The 18,886-nt window shown below is 44.5% G+C and overlaps 1 protein-coding gene across 1 annotated transcript in view; it reads left to right on the top strand.

The window, feature by feature from the left end:
• ARFGAP3 (ADP ribosylation factor GTPase activating protein 3) overlaps positions 1-18,886 on the top strand; it is a 54,167-nt gene that overhangs the window by 12,549 nt on the left and 22,732 nt on the right. Inside the window, exons 3-10 of the mRNA XM_042993443.1 lie at positions 692-764; positions 1,759-1,890; positions 3,787-3,870; positions 8,816-8,903; positions 12,717-12,776; positions 14,351-14,397; positions 15,382-15,524; positions 18,719-18,847. Of these exons, the coding sequence (XP_042849377.1) occupies positions 692-764; positions 1,759-1,890; positions 3,787-3,870; positions 8,816-8,903; positions 12,717-12,776; positions 14,351-14,397; positions 15,382-15,524; positions 18,719-18,847 (756 nt within the window). The remainder of the gene's footprint in view (positions 1-691; positions 765-1,758; positions 1,891-3,786; positions 3,871-8,815; positions 8,904-12,716; positions 12,777-14,350; positions 14,398-15,381; positions 15,525-18,718; positions 18,848-18,886) is intronic.

Below are 18,886 nucleotides of genomic sequence, written 5' to 3'. Positions count from 1 at the left end.
TTATTGTTGGGAAATACGGTTATTGCCTTTACCTTGCCTGGATTTGGTCTCAGGTTGCAGAGAAGTAAAGCACGAGGTGTGGTAGGGGAGAAGGCCCTTCCAGCTTTCGCGTCAGGAGCACTAAATCCTGAGTTTTCTCCCTTCCCTGATGGCGGTGGTGTCGGTTAGGTCCCTTCTGCTTGCTGATGAGACTGTGAGCGTCCCCGAGGCTCCCGTTAGAGGTCGGACTGGACAAATGCGTAGCTGATCTGAAAAATCAGAAGAGCACATCTGTTTTGAGCAGAGAGACGTTACCGATTTTTAGATCATAAGCCACTGAGAATGGGAGGCGAGGAGTCACAGTTGTTCCAACGGCCCGGGAAGCTCGTCTTGTCCCTGAGCCCCAGATGAGGTGCTGTCTGGTGCAGCGGAAGCGCTCCTGGCCTGGGGCGGCCCACCTGTGGTCACGCGTGGAGGGGAGCGTGTGGCTGGGCCATCGGAAACATGGCTGCCAGGAAGGATGAGAGGGGCCGGGAGCTGTTTGCATCACTATCACAGGCTCTGCAGGCCCAGCACATCCCCTGTCACTGTTAACACAGACCTAGAAGTCTTCAGGATGCTGAAAATCAAGGGAACTCTTGCTTCCAAAACTTTGGTGGCTCCGTTCTGGGGGAAGAACGTGTTAACATTTGAGAACATTCTCCCCATTTAGATCTACTGAGCTGGACTCGAACTGGTCTTGGTTTCAGCTGCGATGCATGCAAGTTGGAGGAAATGCTCACGCAGTAAGTTCATCGCAGACCTGCTGTCTCCCTTCTCGCTATAAGCCGGGAGGGAGGTTGGGTATTTGCATGTATGAGTTTGGGAGGCCCTATTGAGTAGCCAGGACGAGACGGGCCTGGGAGCGGATGGCCCTGGTAACTTGTTTATCCCCAAATCTTTTAAATGTCTCGTAAACACAAAACTCTGGGCTGGGTGCTGAGATACAGTACCGAACAAGACAAAGGAGATCCCCTTTCTTAGTAACTTCTGCGTAAAACATAACTTCTTAAGTGTCCAATTAACTTACAGTTTTAAAAGAGCGGATCTCTTTACCCTCCCTTACAAACCTAAATAAGGATCCTCAAATATGTTAAACTTCATTTACAAACCCAGTATATCTGATGAATCCAGTTGGGTCAATACAAGGATTGCTCATACAGGTTTCTAGAATGCCTGCTTTCATTGAGATATGAATTCCGACCCTTATGAGGTGGTTGGAAACAGTTTCCTCTAACTGTTGAAACATTTATCTTATCTCGTGCTTATGCTGTGGTTTCTGTTCACGAAGAAACAGCACTAGACAAGGTGATGGTTGGCGTGGCCCTGTTAACCAATTTGTCAGAAATTCCAAGTTAGAGGAATTCAAACTGAAATGAATTTCTCATGAGCTAAAAGTAGTCCAGAGTGGAAAGCATCCCCCCAAATAACAGAATAATTCAGAATGACCAAAGTGGGTTGATGGAGAAATGAAGGGCCACAGCTTTGTCATTTTGTACCGAGTCTCATGCCCGGTTACACAAAAATACCAATGTTGAATGCGTGGAAAGCATTCCCTTTTACAAGGAGGAGTTGACTTTAAATTAGGTAGTACGAACTCTTTTTGTAAATTATGTGGTTTAATTACTTTTGTTTCCACTAGTATTATCCAAAAACTCCTTCATAACATGAAGTAATGTTTTCAGTCACAGGTGACATTTAATGCCGCATTGCTATTAATTCACGCATTTTCCTCTGTAGTCTTCCTTTTTCCATCAACACGGCTGTGCCACCAATGACACCAATGCCAAGTACAACAGTCGTGCTGCTCAGCTCTATCGGGAGAGAATCAAGTCGCTGGCCTCCCAGGCAACGCGGAAGCATGGCACTGATGTAAGTCACGGGTGGGTTGGATCGCCTCCGGCAGATGAACATTCGTTTCGGTACAAAAAGTGGTTTTGGGGGCTCCTGGGTGGCTCAGTCATTTGAGCGTCCGACTTCGGCTCAGGTCATGATCTGACAGTTCGTGGGTTCGGGTCTCGCGTCGGGCTCTGTGCTGACGGCTCGGAGCCTGGAGCCCGCTTCGGATTCTGAGTCTTCCTCTCTCTCTGCCCCTCCCCCGCTTGTACTCTGTCTCTGTCTGTCTCTCAAAAGTGAATAAAAATGTAAAAAAGAGAATTTAGGGGCACCTGGGTGGCTCAGTTGGTTAAGTGTCTGACTTCAGCTCTGGTCATGATCTCGCGGTTCATGGGTTCAAGCCCCATATTGGGCTCTGAGTTGACATCTCAGGGCCTGGAGCGTGCTTCAGATTCTGTGTGTGTGTGTGTGTGTGTCTCTCTCTCTCTGTGCCCCTCCCCCACTCGTACTCTGTCTCTCTGTCTCTCTCATAAATAAATAAAAGCAGTAAAAAAAAAAAAAAAAAAAAAAAAAAATTTTTTTAAAGTGGTGTTACCTATCCCAAACAGTAAAACCTTCTAGCTGGATTCTCTTGCAAGGAAACCATGTGTAGTTGATTCTTGAGGTTCACGGAAGTGATGCACTGAATTAGTAAATGTGGAAACATCACTCCTAGGAGAGATAGAGGGCTAGGTTCCTGTGAGTGTCTGGTCACAACATTCCCATCAGCTGATCAGTACATAACCTTATTTTACATGTGATACTATTTAAGGACACCTTATTGAATATATTATTAAATTTTTAAATTAAAAAAAATTAAGTTTATTTATTCTGAGAGAGAGAGGGAGTAGGAGGGGCAGAGAGAGAGAGAGAGAGAGAGAAAATCCCAAGCAGGTTCCGCACTGTCAGCACAGAGCTCGATGCAGGGCTCGAACCCACGAACCTTGAGATCATGACCCAAGCCGAAATCAAGAGTAGGATGCTTAAGCAGGCCGAGCCAGCCAGGCTGAATATATTATTAATATGCAGTTAAATATATAATAATTAATAGTATATTGATATATATATCTATATAATATATATATCTATAGATATATCTATATATATCTATATATAGATATAATATTTAATATATCATTAATATATAATTATTGACTCATTAACATTGAACTCACTGTCCACAGCACTGTAACTCATGCCCGGGGGTGGGGGGTGGGGCTTACCTCATTCTGTGTTTTCTCTATAAGGCACATCACAGCCTTCCTGTGCTTAGGAACACAAGGTAGGACTTCGGCACTGGGCTTGGGGGCCATTTTAACCAATGAAATCACCAACAAAGCACAACAATGTGAAAAATGTGTTGCTAAATCGACCACAAAAAAGGACACTTACTTACAGTTTGAGAGCTGAAACAAGGAGACAGAGCGTCACCTTGTTCAGCCTCAGCTGGGAACGTGCACCTTGGGGTGACCTGCCTTCTTTACTGATCCACACATGTCTATGAAGGACCGCAGAAGTGTCTTAAGTCCTGACTTGGGGGTTACAGATAAATTGTGGCAGGTAGGTGAATTTGCAAATATGGAATCCACTAAAAATGAGGATTGGTGATACTCTAGAGCCTGCACTTGGATATGAAGCCCTCCGTCTTTCCTTTTCAGAAACGGCTTGTGAATCTGGTCCTTGACATCCTCAAGGCTTGGAAGCAAAAGCTACTGGGTTGATACATAACTAAAATGTGCTCAGGGGCCCCGTGTAGGCCTGTTAACTGATTGCATAATAATGGGAAGCACCAATCATTAGCAAACAGGTCTCTGGAAAGGGAGTGAGAGTATTAAAGAAAAACTTTTAAAGCCAGGTGAAGGACTCAGCACGCACTTTCTGTTTTTGCTCTAGCTGTGGCTTGATAGCTGTGTGGTTCCGCCTGTGTCCTCTCCACCAAAAGAGGAAGATTTCTTTGCCTCTCATGCTTCTCCTGAGGTATGTAGTCTGCTTTATATGATTTTAAAGTATGCTTACTCTTACAGTTATAAAGGGCATATATTGAAACGTTTCGCTTAGGATCCAAGCTAAGCCGCTGTGATAAACAACCCCGAAATAAGTCACTTCACACAAGATAGAAATGAATTTCCATCAGCAGTTCGGAAGTCGCCTGTCCAGGACTGACCGGGGGATTTATTTTGCTCTTCTCCACGTACTGGCTTCTATCTCACAGTCCAAAGTGTCTGCCCCAGCTCATGACCTTTCGCAGCAATGGGAAGGGGGCAAGCATCTCGGGAAGCGTGTGCCCCCTCCTTTTACTAAAACAATCTGGAGGCAGTGCACATCACTTCCATTCGTATCCTAGTGGCCAGAATTTAGTTACAGGCCCATGCCCAGGCTCCAGGGGGGCCGAGCTATTACTACTGGTGGTCTGCCATGATTCAGGTCACAGCTATGGAACTGACCAAGAACGAAGACAGGTTTTTTCTTTTTAACCAAATTTTGATAGGGGTTTGAACCTCATTGTCCCTGTTTAGTCATGCCCATAGAGCATGCCGTATCTCAAGGCTGTTGTAACAATGAAGTCAGTACAGATGCAAGGAGTTAGGAGCTGGCACAGGGTGAACCGTCAGTAAATGCTATCGGAATAATGATCTCTGTCGTTGTGGTCCGACAGGAGCCAAGAACAATCCCCAGATCTCTCAGGTCAGGGAACGTGAGGCCTCCAAAGCCTAAAATATTTACGGCGCGGTCCCGTGAGGAAACGTAGGTGGACCCCTGGCTCAGAGCCTCAGATGTCTGTTCACTGCCCTGCCTCTTCCCAGCCCCACTGGGGAGGGAGCATTGTTTGCTTAAACCGTTCTGTAACCAACTTCCAAGTAAAAATGTGGAAAGGTGTATAAATTGCTAAGCCTTGATTTTTTTTGTTGTTGTTATCATGATGTGCACATACACGTTCATTGACGTAGTTAACAGTTACCAGAAACAATTCTCAAAAAAGAAGAGAACAGAAAACAAAAGAAAAGATAAGGTGTTCTGTCATGATCTGTGCCTCTTGTTTAATATAGAACGAGATCTAGAACGTCCAGGACTAGTAGCCGAGAAGTGTTAGGAATAGAAGTGACAGGCTGGAAGGAGGAGACAACAGTTTGGTGCCTAGTGTGGGAATTCGTGTGGAATTAGCATTAACGTGAACTCACGTTTATTTCAGCGTGTCTCTGTACGCACACTCACGCACGCACACACACACAGTGGAGCACGATGACAGGTAGTGTATACACATGGGTCAGCAGAGACAGACACATGTGTATCACCCGCCTCTGTCCACCAAGGGGCCCAGAGACAGGGACGCTCCGGTACACAAGCACACCCAGCACCCACATCTTGGTTTCTAATTGCCAGGAGGACCCGGGGCTACCTTCAGAGAAACGGCCGATTCTAGGGCCCGGGCCACTGGGGAGCCTGGAGTGCCCTGGAGTGTCGGAAAGTAAGCGGACGGAGCGGGTGGCAGATAGGGGAGGGCATGTCTGAAGGGCTCGGGAACCAACCGGAAAGAGGTCCCAGTGGTCAAAACTGGAATCATTCAAGCAACAAAATAAATAACGACAGTTCGGATTATAATCCAAAGAATGAAACGAATATCCACGAGTCCCCACTAATAATGATGAGATGATTGGATAAATAAGTGGAGAGAAGGGATGATTTTTCTTAGAGAAAAATTCAGTCATATCTGTAGATAGTCTGCCCCTCCACAGATGGAGCTTCACCCCCTCTCCCCTTGAGTGCAGGCCAGACTTGGTGACTTGTTCCCAAAACTAGGGAATGGGAAGGGGAAAACAGTGACTTTATCAGAGAAAAGCCTGGCAGTCACCACCTTAACCAAGCGATCAGGGTCCGCATCGCCCACGTTCAGGGAAGCTGACGTGTGGCAGTGAGAAGGGTACCTCAGCCCTGTGTCATTCTTCCCCCAAACGAGGCTAAGCACGAGAAAACATCGGACACACCCGAACTGAGGGATATTCTACAAACTAGCCGATCACTACCCTTCAGAAGCTCGAAGGTCGTGGAAAACCAGGAAAGACTGAGCAGCTGTGACAAACCGGAGGAGACTCAGGAGACACCACCGATGCAGCATGGGAGCCTGGAACGGATCCTGGAACAGAAAAGAGACGGGGGTGGGAAAGTGGTGAAATCTGAATAAAGTCTGGAGTTTAGCTAATAACGATAGCTAAATCATTGATCCCTCCGTGATAATTCTTAGTTTTGGCAGACGTGCCGTGGGTACTTTAACCATCAGAGAAGGTGGGTGAGGCGTATATGGAAACTCTACTATCTTTGCAGCCTTTTTGCAAGTCTGAAGTTATCACAAAATAAAAATCTGGTGGAGGAAAAATAAGGAGTTGGAGCGTTAAAACAGAGACTTAAGAATATACGTGTTTTCGACACCATTTTTCAAGGAACTGAAACAAAAAAATCCTAAAATCTGTGTGGAACCACAAAAGACCTTGAATAGCCAAAGTAATCTTGACAAAGAAAAACAGAGCTGGAGGCATCACAATCTCAGATTTCGAGATACACCAGAAAGCTGTAGTAATCAAAACAGTATGATATCGGTGCAAAAATAGACACACAGTTCGATGGAAAGAATAGAGAAGCCAGAAATAACCCCACACTCACGTGGTCAGTTAATCTACAACAAAAGAGGTAAGACTCTACGATGAGGAAAAAGTCTCTTCAACAAACGGTGATGGGAAGACTGGACAGCGACGTGCGAAAGAGTGCAACTGGAGAAACAACTCAAAATACATTAAAGACCTAAATGTAAGACCTGAAACCATTAAATTCCTAAAAGAAAACATAGGCAGTAATTTCTGTGACATCCGCCATGGAAACCTTTTTCTAGCTATGCGTCCTCAGGCAAGGGGAACAGAAGCAAAGTCAAACTCTTGGGACGACACCAAAATAAAAAGCTTCCGCGTCGCGAAGGAAACCATCAAGAAAAGGACAAGGCAACCTACCGAATGGGAGAACATATTTGCAAATGATATGTCTGATAACGGGTTAATGTCCAAAATACGTAAAGAACTTGTACAACTCAACACTGAAAACAATAAATAATCTGATTAAAAAATGGGCCCAGGAGGGGCGCCTGGGTGGCTCAGTCGGTCGAGTGTCCGGCTTCGGCTCAGGTCATGATCTTGCGGTCTGTGAGTTTGAGCTCTGCATTGAGCTCTGGGCTGACAGCTCAGAGCTTGGAACCTGCTTCAGATTCTGTGTCTCCCTCTCTCTGTCCCTCCCCCACTCATGCTCTGTCTCTCTCTGTCTCAAAAACAAAAAAAAATTAAAAAAAAAAAACATAACTACCACGAATAACGAGAAGGGACCATTAAGATGCTGCTTTCAGGGGCGCCTGGGTGGCTCAGTCGGTTGAACGTCCGACTTCGGCTCAGGTCATGATCTCGCAGTTCGTGAGTTCGAGCCCCGCGTCGGGCTCTGTGCTGGCAGCGCAGAGCCTGGAGCCTGCTTCGGATTCTGTGTCTCCCTCCCTCTCTGCCCCTTCCCTGCTCATGCTCTGTCTCTCTCTCTCTCTCTCTGTCAAAAATAAACATTAAAAATTTTTTTTTTTTAAAAATGGGCAGAGGGCCTGAATAAGCATTTTCCCAAAGAAGACATCCAGATGGCAAACACACAGGAAAAGATGCTCCACATGACTCATCATCAGGGAAACACAAATCAAAACCATGGTGAGCGATCACCTTACACCTGTCAGAATGGCTAAAGTCAAAATCACAAGAAATAACAAGTGTTGGACGGGACGTGAGGAGAAAAGAACCCTCGCGTACCATGGGTAGGAACGCAAATCGGTGCAGCCACTGTGGAAAACAGAACGGAAGTTCCTGAAAAAATTTAAAATAGAATTACCATATGATCCAGTAATGCCACTGCTGGCTATTTACCCAAGAAAATGAAAACACTAATTCAAAAAGATCTATATCCCTGTTTATTGCAGTATTATTTACAATAGCCAAACTCTGGAAGCAGCCCAAATGTCCACCATAGATGAATAGATAAAGAAGATCGATCTCTCTCTCTCTCTCTCTCTCTCTCTCCCCTCTCTCTCTCTCTCTCTCTCTCTCTCACACACACACACACACACACACACACACACACAGGAATATTACTCAGCCACGAAAAAGAATGAGCTCTTGCCATTTGCAACAACATGGACAGACCTAAAGGCTATAATGCTAAGTGAAATAAATCAGACAGAGAAAGACAAATCTGATGTAATTTCACTCACATGTGGAATTTAAGAAGCCAACCAAAGAGACACATAAAACAACAGACTCTTAGATACAGAGAACAGACTGGTGGTTGCCAGAAGGAAGCATGGGTGGGGGGGTGGGGGAAGGGTTGAAATAGGTAAAGAGGGACAAAGAGCACACTTATCTTGATGAACCCTGAGTAATGTATGGAGTTATTGAATCTTTATATTGTATATCTGAAACTAATGTGATACTGTACGTTAATTATACTTCAATTAAAAAAAAGAAAAAAGAGGGGCGCCTGGGTGGCTCAGTCGGTTAAGCGGCCGACTTCGGCTCAGGTCACGATCTCACAGTTTGTGAGTTCGAGCCCCGTGTCGGGCTCTGTGCTGACAGCTCAGAGCCTGGAGCCTGTTTCGGATTCTGTGTCTCCCTCTCTCTGACCCTCCCCCATTCATGCTCTGTCTCTATCTGTCTCAAAAATAAATAAATATAAAAAAAAAAAATTAAAAAAAATAAATAAATAAATAAAAGAAAAAAGAATAGACATGTCTTAATATTATCTTTCCTTGCCGCCAACCCAGGTACTTGGAAGGTGACCATTCCATTATTAGCTTTGATTTTTTTTTTTTTTTTCTTTTCTTGTTTTGCTGACTGGTGAATTTTCTCACCTTCAGGTGAGTGGCACAGGCTGGGCATCAGCACAGCCAGAAGCATCTTCTTCGTCACCAAGGAATGTGGAGACCACTCCAGCTAATAATGAAGGTAGTCTTCAGATTTGTCGTGTGATGTTATCCTTTGGTTCAATGGCTATGAAACTATTAGAAAATAAGATCCTGTGGGGCACCCGGCTGGCTTAGTTGGTGGAGCACGTGACTTTTGATCTCAGGGTTGTGAGTTTGAGCCCCACGTTGGGTGTAGACGTTACTTAAAAATAAAATCATTTTTTATCTTTAAAAAAAATTTTTTTTTTAATATTTATTTATTTTTGAGAGAGACGCAGAATGTGAGCAGGTTAGGGGCAGAGAGAGGGGGAGACACAGAATCCGAAGCGAGCTCCAGGCTCCGAGCTGTCGGCACAGAGCCCGACGCGGGGCTCGAACCCGTGAGCCGTGAGATCATGACCCGAGCCAAAGTCGGTGGCTCTACTGACTGAGCCACCCAGGTGCTGCTAAAAATAAAATCTTTTTTAAAAAAAAGGAAAGAGAAAATAAGGTCCTTGTATTTAATGAAGGAAAGATGCCCATGGTACATTATATAGTCGGGGGGAAAGATATTACCCAACCAGAAATATGATCTCATTTTTGTAAAACACTGAAGCAAAAACATATACACACAGAAAACATTCTGGAAGGTACATAGCAAATTGTTAACCAGAGAATAAAATTACCGAATGAATTACTTTTACTTTCAACTTGATACAGTTTTGATGTGACCGAACTTTTGTCATGTGTCTCTGTTACTTCTACGGTCAGAAAACAAGATTTCCATTTTAAAACCGATTCTATGAATAGTTGCTATCTAATGATTTACCTTTGGTGACTTTATCATAGGATCGTATTTATTGTACCTGTACTTCTGTCAGTTGCTTGCATTTAAAAACATCACTTATGTGATAGGAATAACAAGGATCAAGATGTCAACTTTTCTGGTTTAAGACTGAGCATCTTTTGTTAGCCGGAAGGCTTGAGCAAATTAACAAGGCGACATTTGACAGCTACGTGGGCACCCTGGAGCGTGGCCAGAAGGGCTGGCTCGCATACGCCGAGCCCGGAGCTGCTTTGGGGAACTTGAGAGAACTTCGTGAAGTAGCCAAGACCGAACACTCCACCAGCTTGATGACTGAGATGCTTACTCGAGAAACTTCCTGGCGAGGGTTTTGCTGGAGGGTTGGAGAGGGTGACTGATACTTATCAAGAAGAGAGTCCTGGGAGAGTGGTCACTCAGGTCTCTGTGAGTGGGGCAGGGAGCTTGCTGTGAGGAAAAGTCACTTCGTTTGCACTGAAGTGCAGGTGTCGGGGTGGGAGTGTCTGAGATTGCAGCAAACGGCAGATTTTAGGACGCCGGTTTTTGATTTGACTGGTCTTAGGAGTAGACCTGTCAGTGAACCAGGACGGGAACGCTTTGCATTCTGGGGAACAGTGGATGAGTTGGGACAAGCGTCTAGCATTTTGGGTAAAATATTACAGTAAAGTAGAATTCCTTCTTTACTCTTTATACCAAACAAAATGCCGGCGGGTCAAGGATTTAAATATAAATCATGAAAGTATAAAGGTGCTGCAAGAAAACGGGTGGAGGTTTTCTGTCCTCTCGGAACCGGAACCGGGGAAGCCTTCTCTGCATGTTCAGGCCTCGTGAAAGGAAGAGATTGACGAATCTATCACAAATGCAACGTTTCGGTTCTGAAGAGATGCTTTAAAGACAGGCGATAAGTGTTTTGCAATTCATATATAGACAAAAAGCTTGTTCCCTTCATATGCAAAGGACGCTGGCATGGCTGGGTTTTGTCTGATTTGCAGTCTGTGATGTTTTGGCACATTTCATTTTTTGTGCCTGTGACCCTAAGTGTCTGGTAAGAAGACAGACCCCTTTCTTTTTTTAATTTAATTTTTTATTTTTTAAAATTTACATCCAAATTAGTTAGCATCTAGTGCAACAATGATTTCAGGAGTAGGTTCCTTAGTGCCCCTTCCCCATGGAGCCCCTACGCCCTTCCGCAATGCCTCCCGTAACCCTCAGTTTGTTCTCCATATTTATGAATCTCTTCTGTTTTGTCCCCCTCCCTGTTCTTATATTATTTTTGTTTCCCTTCCCTTATGTTCATCTGTTTTGTCTCTTAAGTCCTCATAGGAGTGAAGTCATATGATATTTGTCTTTCTCTGACTGACTCATTTCACGTAGCATAATACCCTCCAGTTCCATCCACGTAGTTGCAAATGGCAAGATCTCATTCTTTTTGATAGCCGAGTAATACTCCATTGTGTGTGTGTGTGTGTGTGTGTGTGTGTGTGTGTGTGTGTGTGTGTATACACCACATCTTCTTTCTCCATTCATCCATCGATGGCCATTTGGGCTCTTTCCATCCTTTGGCTGTTGTGGATAGTGCTGCTATAAACATTGGGGTGCATGTGTCCCTTCGAAACAGCACCCCTGTATCCCGTGGATAAATGCCTGGTAGTGCGATTGCTGGGTCGTAGGGTAGTTCTGTTTTTAGTTTTTTGAGGAACCTCCATACCGTTTTTCCAGAGTGGCTGCGCCAGCTTGCATTCCCAGAAGACAGACACCTTTCTAAGTGGCACGTAGCAATTCAACTCCTTAGACCCACACTGCCCTGTAGCCGCACTGGCCCTTCGGCCCTGTTGCTTGCAGTGGGAATCTGTCTTCTGGTTGTCATGTTGCCGCCTCCTTCTTGGAGTCTCTGCGCGAACGCCTGTCCTCAGAGAGGCTGTGTCCACCCCACGGACACTCCCAGTCACGACCACATTTATGTGTGGTCTCCATTCTTAGTGCAGCTCGGCCTGGTTCTGGGAATTACCACGTCCGTGTGTGTCCCTTCCCTGGGCTGTGAGCCCCTCCAGAGGGGGATTGTTTTTAAGAGAAGGAATCTACCTGAGCCATCGACGGGTTTGTCATTGTCCAAAAGGACAGAGGAGAAAAAATAATCCCGACACTCTCCTGACTAACACAGAGACAAGGCGAGCGTTGTACCGATGGCGATTTGAATATTGTTACTGTTACAACTAGTTAGCATAAGAGGCCTTTGGAGGTTGAAGCATACGGGGCCCTGGAGGTGTCCCTGTGACCTCTGGAGTCCAGGTGTCTCCATTTGATTTGCTAACAGGAAACCGAGATAACTACATGCAGAACAAGATTCTGTTCTTGTAAATATTTTAAACCCTGCATTCTTAGCCGCAGAGTTTCTCCAAAAGGTTTTATTGTTTAGAATTCCACCTCCCCTTGGGGGCGCCTGGGTGGCTCAGTCAGTTAAGCATCCGACTCTTGATTTCCTCTCAGGTCACGATCTCAAGGTTTGTGAGTTCAAGTCCTGCGTCAGGCTCTGTGCTGACAGCGTGGAGCCTGCTTGGGATTCTTTCTCTCTCCACCCCCCTCTCTCTGCCCCTCCCTGACTCTCTCAGGTGCATGCTCTTGCTCTCTGTACATAAATAAACATTAAAAAAATGTTATAGGGGCGCCTGGGTGGCTCAGTCAGTTGAACATCACAACTTTGGCTCCGGTCATGATCTTGTGGTTCGTGAGTTCGAGCCCCGCGTCGGGCTCTGTGCTGACAGCTCGGAGCCTGGAGCCTGCTTCAGATTCTGTGTCTCCTTCTCTCTCTGCCCATCCCCCGCTTGTGCTCTGTCTCTCTCTGTCTCTCAAAAATAAATAAATAAATAAATGTAAAAAAATAAAAAATAAATTCTTGTAATGGTAAAACAGAACAGGGAGCTAAAAAGAAAACCAATAATCGACAAACTTGGGTCACACGTGCGGTACCGAGCAAGTTGAATGTGTCGTATATTCAAAAGCACATTTAATGAGTATGTTTTCTGCATTGATATCAATATGTTTAACTTTCAGGTGGACCAGAACAAGGACCAAGTGTGGAAGGTCTCAACGCACCAACAAAGGCTGCTTTAGGTAATATGCCTACGACTCCATATTCTGATTCAGACAGTGAGATTCATTAGGAGAGAAAGATGAATCCTGGCTTTCCATTCTGCCTAGAATGTGTAGAGTAATCTGGCATCATGATTATTAATCTATTAATAAGATTTTTGTCGAGCAAAAATGCCGTTCCCCTTTAGGACCAGCCTGAGGCCCGTGAGTGGCGGCAACCGGTGTGGTGTCCCTGGCTGAGCTTGCTGCTGAAACTGTTGATTTGCTCATTTGTGTCGAACTGGGTTACGTTCCCAGCATGAGCAGAGGGCAGAGCGACGTCTCCTAGAGTGTTCTTCTCTTTCTGATTTCACCAGGATCTTTAATTTTTCATCATCAGGGAATTATACTCTGAAATGAGCACACATTGCATGGCATTAATTGGAAAGCAAGTACTTTGGTGAAAAAATAGCTGAACTATTAGAAATGTTCCAGATATTTTCATCCCGAGTTAATAGCCTCGTAGGAGGTTGGGAGCGGATTATGTGAGTGCTTTAACATGGATCCAAAAGAAAGTGATGGAAAGAAAAACTCCCATAGATATCTTTTTCATACTTGGCACGTAATGATGTTATTGTCTCGTTAGGGCTAAATTTGAATCTTTAGTTGTGTGTGGTTTTATGCTGTCTTTTCTTATTTTTAAAAAAAATTTTTTTAATGTTTATTTCTGAGACAGAGCAGGCATGGGGGAGGGGCAGAGAGAGAGAGGGAGACACAGAATCCGAAGCAGGCTCCAGGCTCCGAGCTGTCAGCACAGAGCCCGACGCGGGGCTTGAACTCACAGACCGCGAGATCACGACCTGAGCCAAAGTTGGTTGCTCAACTGACTGAGCCACCCAGGCGCCCCTATGCTGTCTTTTCTTATTAAAGCACATTCTCATCTTTGTAAGAAAAAAGTTAAAATTTTATTCTTACTGGGTCTCTTAAACATAATTGTAGAAACAGAATGTGTAATCTATGATTAAAGCTTACCCAGAAAACGATTTTTAAGAAACTTTATCTTAAAGCCTCATCTGTTTTTGTGCAATTTAGAAAGCCTTGCTACTCAAATAATGGAATGGCTTGTAATTCTCATTGATTGATGTGATAAATCTGTATACAAGTCAGGGTGAAAAACCATACCACTGCTTCCGTTGTGTGCATAATGCCTGGCTAACTTTATATCTTAAACTAATTCTAAAAGTTTTTGAAGAGCAGAGCTTAAGAGGAGAGTTTGTTCTAATGTATTTAAGAAATGCTCCGAAGAAAGCAATGAGTGGGGTGGGGTGGGGTGGGCAAGGCCAGGCTCCTCATTTCTCTCTAGTGTGGTGTGCACAAAATGTTTTCTGTGAGCTTGGATCCTACTTAGCAGTGCCGAGAAACTCCATTTGAACAAAGCTCTCTTAATCTGCAATACACTCGTGTGCTTGAATGTTCTGGGTGACCAACTAAGGTGGAAAATGTTACAGTCTCTTACATAATATGTACAATGTGTTAGAATTTAAGAAAAATACGCTAGAATTAGAAAAATTGCGTATTTCTATTGGTCTCACTTTCTACTTTTTATTTTTTGACAGAGGTGTCCTCTATCATAAAAAAGAAACCAAATCAAGCTAAAAGAGGAGTAAGTATTGCATATAAATATCTGGTAGTTTGGCTTTAAAATAGCCTATGTTCTCAAGAAAGCCACCTTTGTCGTTAAAAAAATTTTTTTAATGTTTATTTATTTTTGAGAAAGAGAGACAGAATGTCAGTGGGGGAGGGGCAGAGAGAGAGGGAGACACAGAGCTCAAAGCACGCTCCAGGCTCTGAGCTGTCATCACAGAGCCCAACGTGGGGCTTGAACCCACGAACCATGAGATCACGACCTGAACTGAAGTCGGATGCTTAACCGACTGAGCCACCCAGGTGCCCCTGTCACTTTTTTAAAATTTATTTTGAGCCATATTGTAATAATAAATGTGAGGTTTTTTTTGGAAAAAGAGAGAGAGAGTGCATGCACACGAGCTGGGGAGGGGCAGAGGGAGAGGAAGAGAGAGAATCCCAAGCAGGCTCCGTGCCCAGTGCAGAGCCCAACGAGGGGCTCGATCTCAGGACTATGAGATCATGACCTGAGCCGAAGTCAAGAGTCAGACCCTTAACCGAAAGAGCCACCCCAGTGCCCCATAAATGGGACTTTGATAAAAACCTAGGTTTTGTTCCATGAGGTGAATGTTATACGTAGTGAAGATTTTCTAGAATGAGTGTTAGACAGCATTTCTTTTGCTAATGACAGAATTCTAAACAATCAGGAGAGGCCCTGTGGGAGTTTCTGTCGTGTTTGCGTTTCTAATAAGGGATGCTGTCACCAGGGTGTGATTCCTGATGTCCATCATCTTACTGGCTGTGTGATCTTGTTCAAGTCAGTTAACCTGCACCAGACTCGAGTTCCTCATCTAACCTGGGGATAACAGTAGTGCCAACTTCACAGGGTTGTGAGGACTGAGCGAGAGAACAAATAGGAAGTGTGGGTTGCAGTGCCTGGTGGGTAATAGACCCCAGGAAGTGTTAGCCGTTAGCTGAAGCTTTCAAACAGCGTGGGTCAAATCTCATCTTCTATACCTTCTAGCTTGGGGCCAAAAAAGGAAGTTTGGGAGCCCAGAAACTGGCGAATACATGCTTTAATGAAATTGAAAAACAAGCCCAAGCTGTAGATAAAATGAAGGAACAGGAAGACCTTCTGGCCAGCGCGGCACCTAAGGAAGAATCAATGTGAGTTTGATTTAGTTATAGTAGTGTGTGTTTAGTGAATGAGGCTATTAATCAAACAACTCTTGAGATTTGCTTTCAAAATGCCATTTAATTTTTTTCGGTGCTGGGGAGGGGGGAGTTGCCTGGATTGGTGAAATTGGAATGATAATGTGGGGTACCTTGAAGTCAGGCCAATCGTGTTGATGAAGGGGGTATATTTTGGAAAGTGAGTTTGGTGATGAGATTAGGACAGACAGACTGGGGCAGAAACTGGAAACCAGGAAGCCAGTCAAGAGAATTCTAAGTAGACATTTAAGGCTCTTGAGAGGTTTTTGTTTGTGTTGGAAACAGAGGAGCAGTGGGGCTGCCTGGAAAGTGCATGTGCTGGGTATAAAAAAAATCATAAGGAGAGAAGAAAGCAGAGTGAGCACAACACCTAAAGGAAAGGCAGCTTGGGTTCCTAGTTCTTATGTGTGCTTATTTTATTTATTATTTTGTTTTATTTATTATTATTGTTATGGCTTGAGTCACTATGGACGGCATAATGAAGAAAATAATAATGCTTATTTTACGAGGCTTAATGCTTTGAGGGTTAACTTAGTTAACGTTTATTAAAGTACATCAAACAGTGCCTGGTACAGAGTAAGTGCTCAACCCGCTGTGATTTCTTGTTGTTATTCATGCCAGCAGCTTGCTAAGGGATGTTCTAGTTGGTAAACCCAGAGAATTGGAAGTTGTTGTTTCTCATTGTCATTTAACTCCTAGAACATAGGGGGCAGCACTAAACTGTAGTTAGGCTAAATGTGGTTTGAAATGCTTTATGTAAAATTTGCTTTGAGCTGTGGTCACAGACTTCACTGTAATTTCTCTAAGCTGGGATCTTGACCCTGAAAATGGGGGGAAGGTCCAACCTGAGGATTAGACTGCTTCTCTTGGTGTTTGGGAGTGGGCTCTGTGCAGATTGTTCATGCGTGGTTTTCCTGGAGCGTGTACAATCTAGAGCCTGATCAGAACAGAAGACACGGAACACGAAGCACCTGCTCCCTCCCTGCGGCGGGGGGGGCGGGGGGGGTGGATGGAGATTAGCGTATTGTTAGAGGCAACACCAGCCTTAACTCGAATCTTTCACTAGGACAGTTCAGTACAGCGTATACGCAAAGATGCGGGCCATGGGTGTTTATGAATTTGATTTGGGAACCTGCTTTGACAGCCTTCCTGGCCGTGTTCAGGACAGCCGCGCCACTGTGCCCAAGACACTGTCCTCCCTCTCAGACCCGTCGCAGCCCCATCCCGCCAAGCCAGGGCTGCGCCAGCTCCGGGAAAGCACACGTGTCTTATCCTAAAGACGCAACAGCGTTATTTTTCTGCAAGTTAATTTTTTAACGGCTGTAAATAGAGTTATTTTCAGTTGAGTAAACTGTCAAGGAACGGCATTTTTCTCTGTCTTCAGCCTGTGAAACCCTAACTGTCTGTCCTAGTCCTCACCTGCTGGCGGCGCCGGGCCCACCCTCAGAGGAGCCTGCGCACGGTGGGTGGGAAGATGAGGGAGAGGAGAGCCCCGGAGCCCCTTCCCTTGCTTGGCCTGAGCGGCTTGGGAGCCTCCCCTGAGCAGGGCCTGGGAAACACGGAGCCCTGACTCCTTCGTCCTGTGGGCGTTGCCGTCCCCGCGTTACGGGAAGCCCCGGTCGGAGAGCAGGTGCTGTTGGTGGCGGTAGCCTCGGTCCCAGCCAGATGCTGAGGAGGAAAGCTCTCCCGTCTCACATCTTCCCAGTGGAACGTTTTCTTCCCGGCCGTTCATCTTCTCCAGAAGAATCTGCCGCTCCGGTTTAATCCGTTCGGGGTTTTCGGCAGACCTGTGGTCTTCCTCCAAAAAGTTGACGCGAGAGTATCATTTATTTTCTGAGTGATAAAACTGGGGACGTGGTCAGACCCTGCTCTGTAGGAAGAATGGTAAAGAAAACAAAACTACCAGATTAAAACAAAACAAATCCTGACTGACTAAGGAAGGAAACAGCAGCAGTGTTATTTTTTTTTCTGTTTTCTGTTTACTCTTTTTTTTTTTTTTCTAGTAAGAAATTTAGTTGTCATTCCCTGTTACTACAGGAAAATGTATTTATATTATTATGGAATTTACACGGTGCCTTTCTTATGAGAAATTCATGAGATCTTGCACAATTTTATGAAACAGATAATAGCTTAGAATTCCTGATAACATGGGTATATCACCTTTCAGGGCCCCCAGTTTTGTTGCCGTCTTACTAATATAAAATACTCTTGTTATTGCATAGTTTTCTTTATGAAAAATTAAGTATTTGTAACGTTTTGAGGAATCTGAGAGCAAGGGACAGTGTTGGATACCTCTTTTTACCCCTTTGGTACATCATTTGTAACAGGTATTTGATAAACAGATGATTAGTGTCTGACTAGTAGCACAGAAGGAAGGTTGGCTAAGAAATGAGTGCTCTTGGAAGCCTGATTCTATAGCGGTCCTCTGAAGAATCTTTTGCAATTAAGTAACTCCGTCTTAATTTATATATTTGGTTTTTTAAAATGCTTATTTATATTTGAGAGAGAGAGAGAGAAAGAGAGGTCAAGCAGGGGAGGGGCAGAGAAAGAGGGAGACAGAATCCGAAGCAGGCTCCAGCCTCCGAGCTGTCAGCACAGAGCCCGACGCAGGGCTCAAACCCACGGACCGTGAGATCATGACCTGAGCTGAAATCAGACACTTAAACCGACTGAGCCACCCAGGTGCCCCTTAATTTAACTACTTGTAAAGTCAAATATATGTGCAAACCAATGCAACTAACCTCATACTTTTGCTATGTAATGCAAAAAGTGTAAATATTAGCTCAAGTAAGAAATTCTGCTTTTTACTGTCCTACGTAGACTTAATCTTAGCATATATTACGTTATTACGCGACAGGTAGTATATGATGATGTGATGATTAATATATGACGATAGGTGATATGAACTAGAACAGTAAGGTAGCGTCAGCAGCAACCAAAAAGCAGGTGTAAACTCATTCAAATTTTCTTGAACATCTACTCAAAAAAGACCTTTAGGGAAAAAAAAAAGCCAATTTGCCTTCATAGTTGTTAATTACGGAAAGAAGCACGAAGCTCAAATTATCAGTGACGTGTTTGATTTCACTTAGTGTTTTAACTTGAGAACACAGAATTAAAGCTAAATTAAGGAGCCTTTGGTTTTCTGGCAGCGTTTCATCACTGCGATTAGCCTATAAGGATCTTGAGATTCAAATGAAGAAGGACGAGAAGATGAACATGAGTGGCAAAAAAAAGATAGAGTCAGAGAGACTCGGCATGGGGTTCGGAAACTGCAGGAGGTACGTGGCTTCCAGAATTTAAACGTTGCTAATGGCGCA

The sequence above is a fragment of the Panthera tigris genome, chromosome B4, assembly GCF_018350195.1.
Source record: "Panthera tigris isolate Pti1 chromosome B4, P.tigris_Pti1_mat1.1, whole genome shotgun sequence".
NCBI lineage: Eukaryota > Metazoa > Chordata > Mammalia > Carnivora > Felidae > Panthera > Panthera tigris.
Note: the sequence above shows the minus strand (reverse complement) of the source record. Positions and strands in the feature narration are given on the sequence as shown.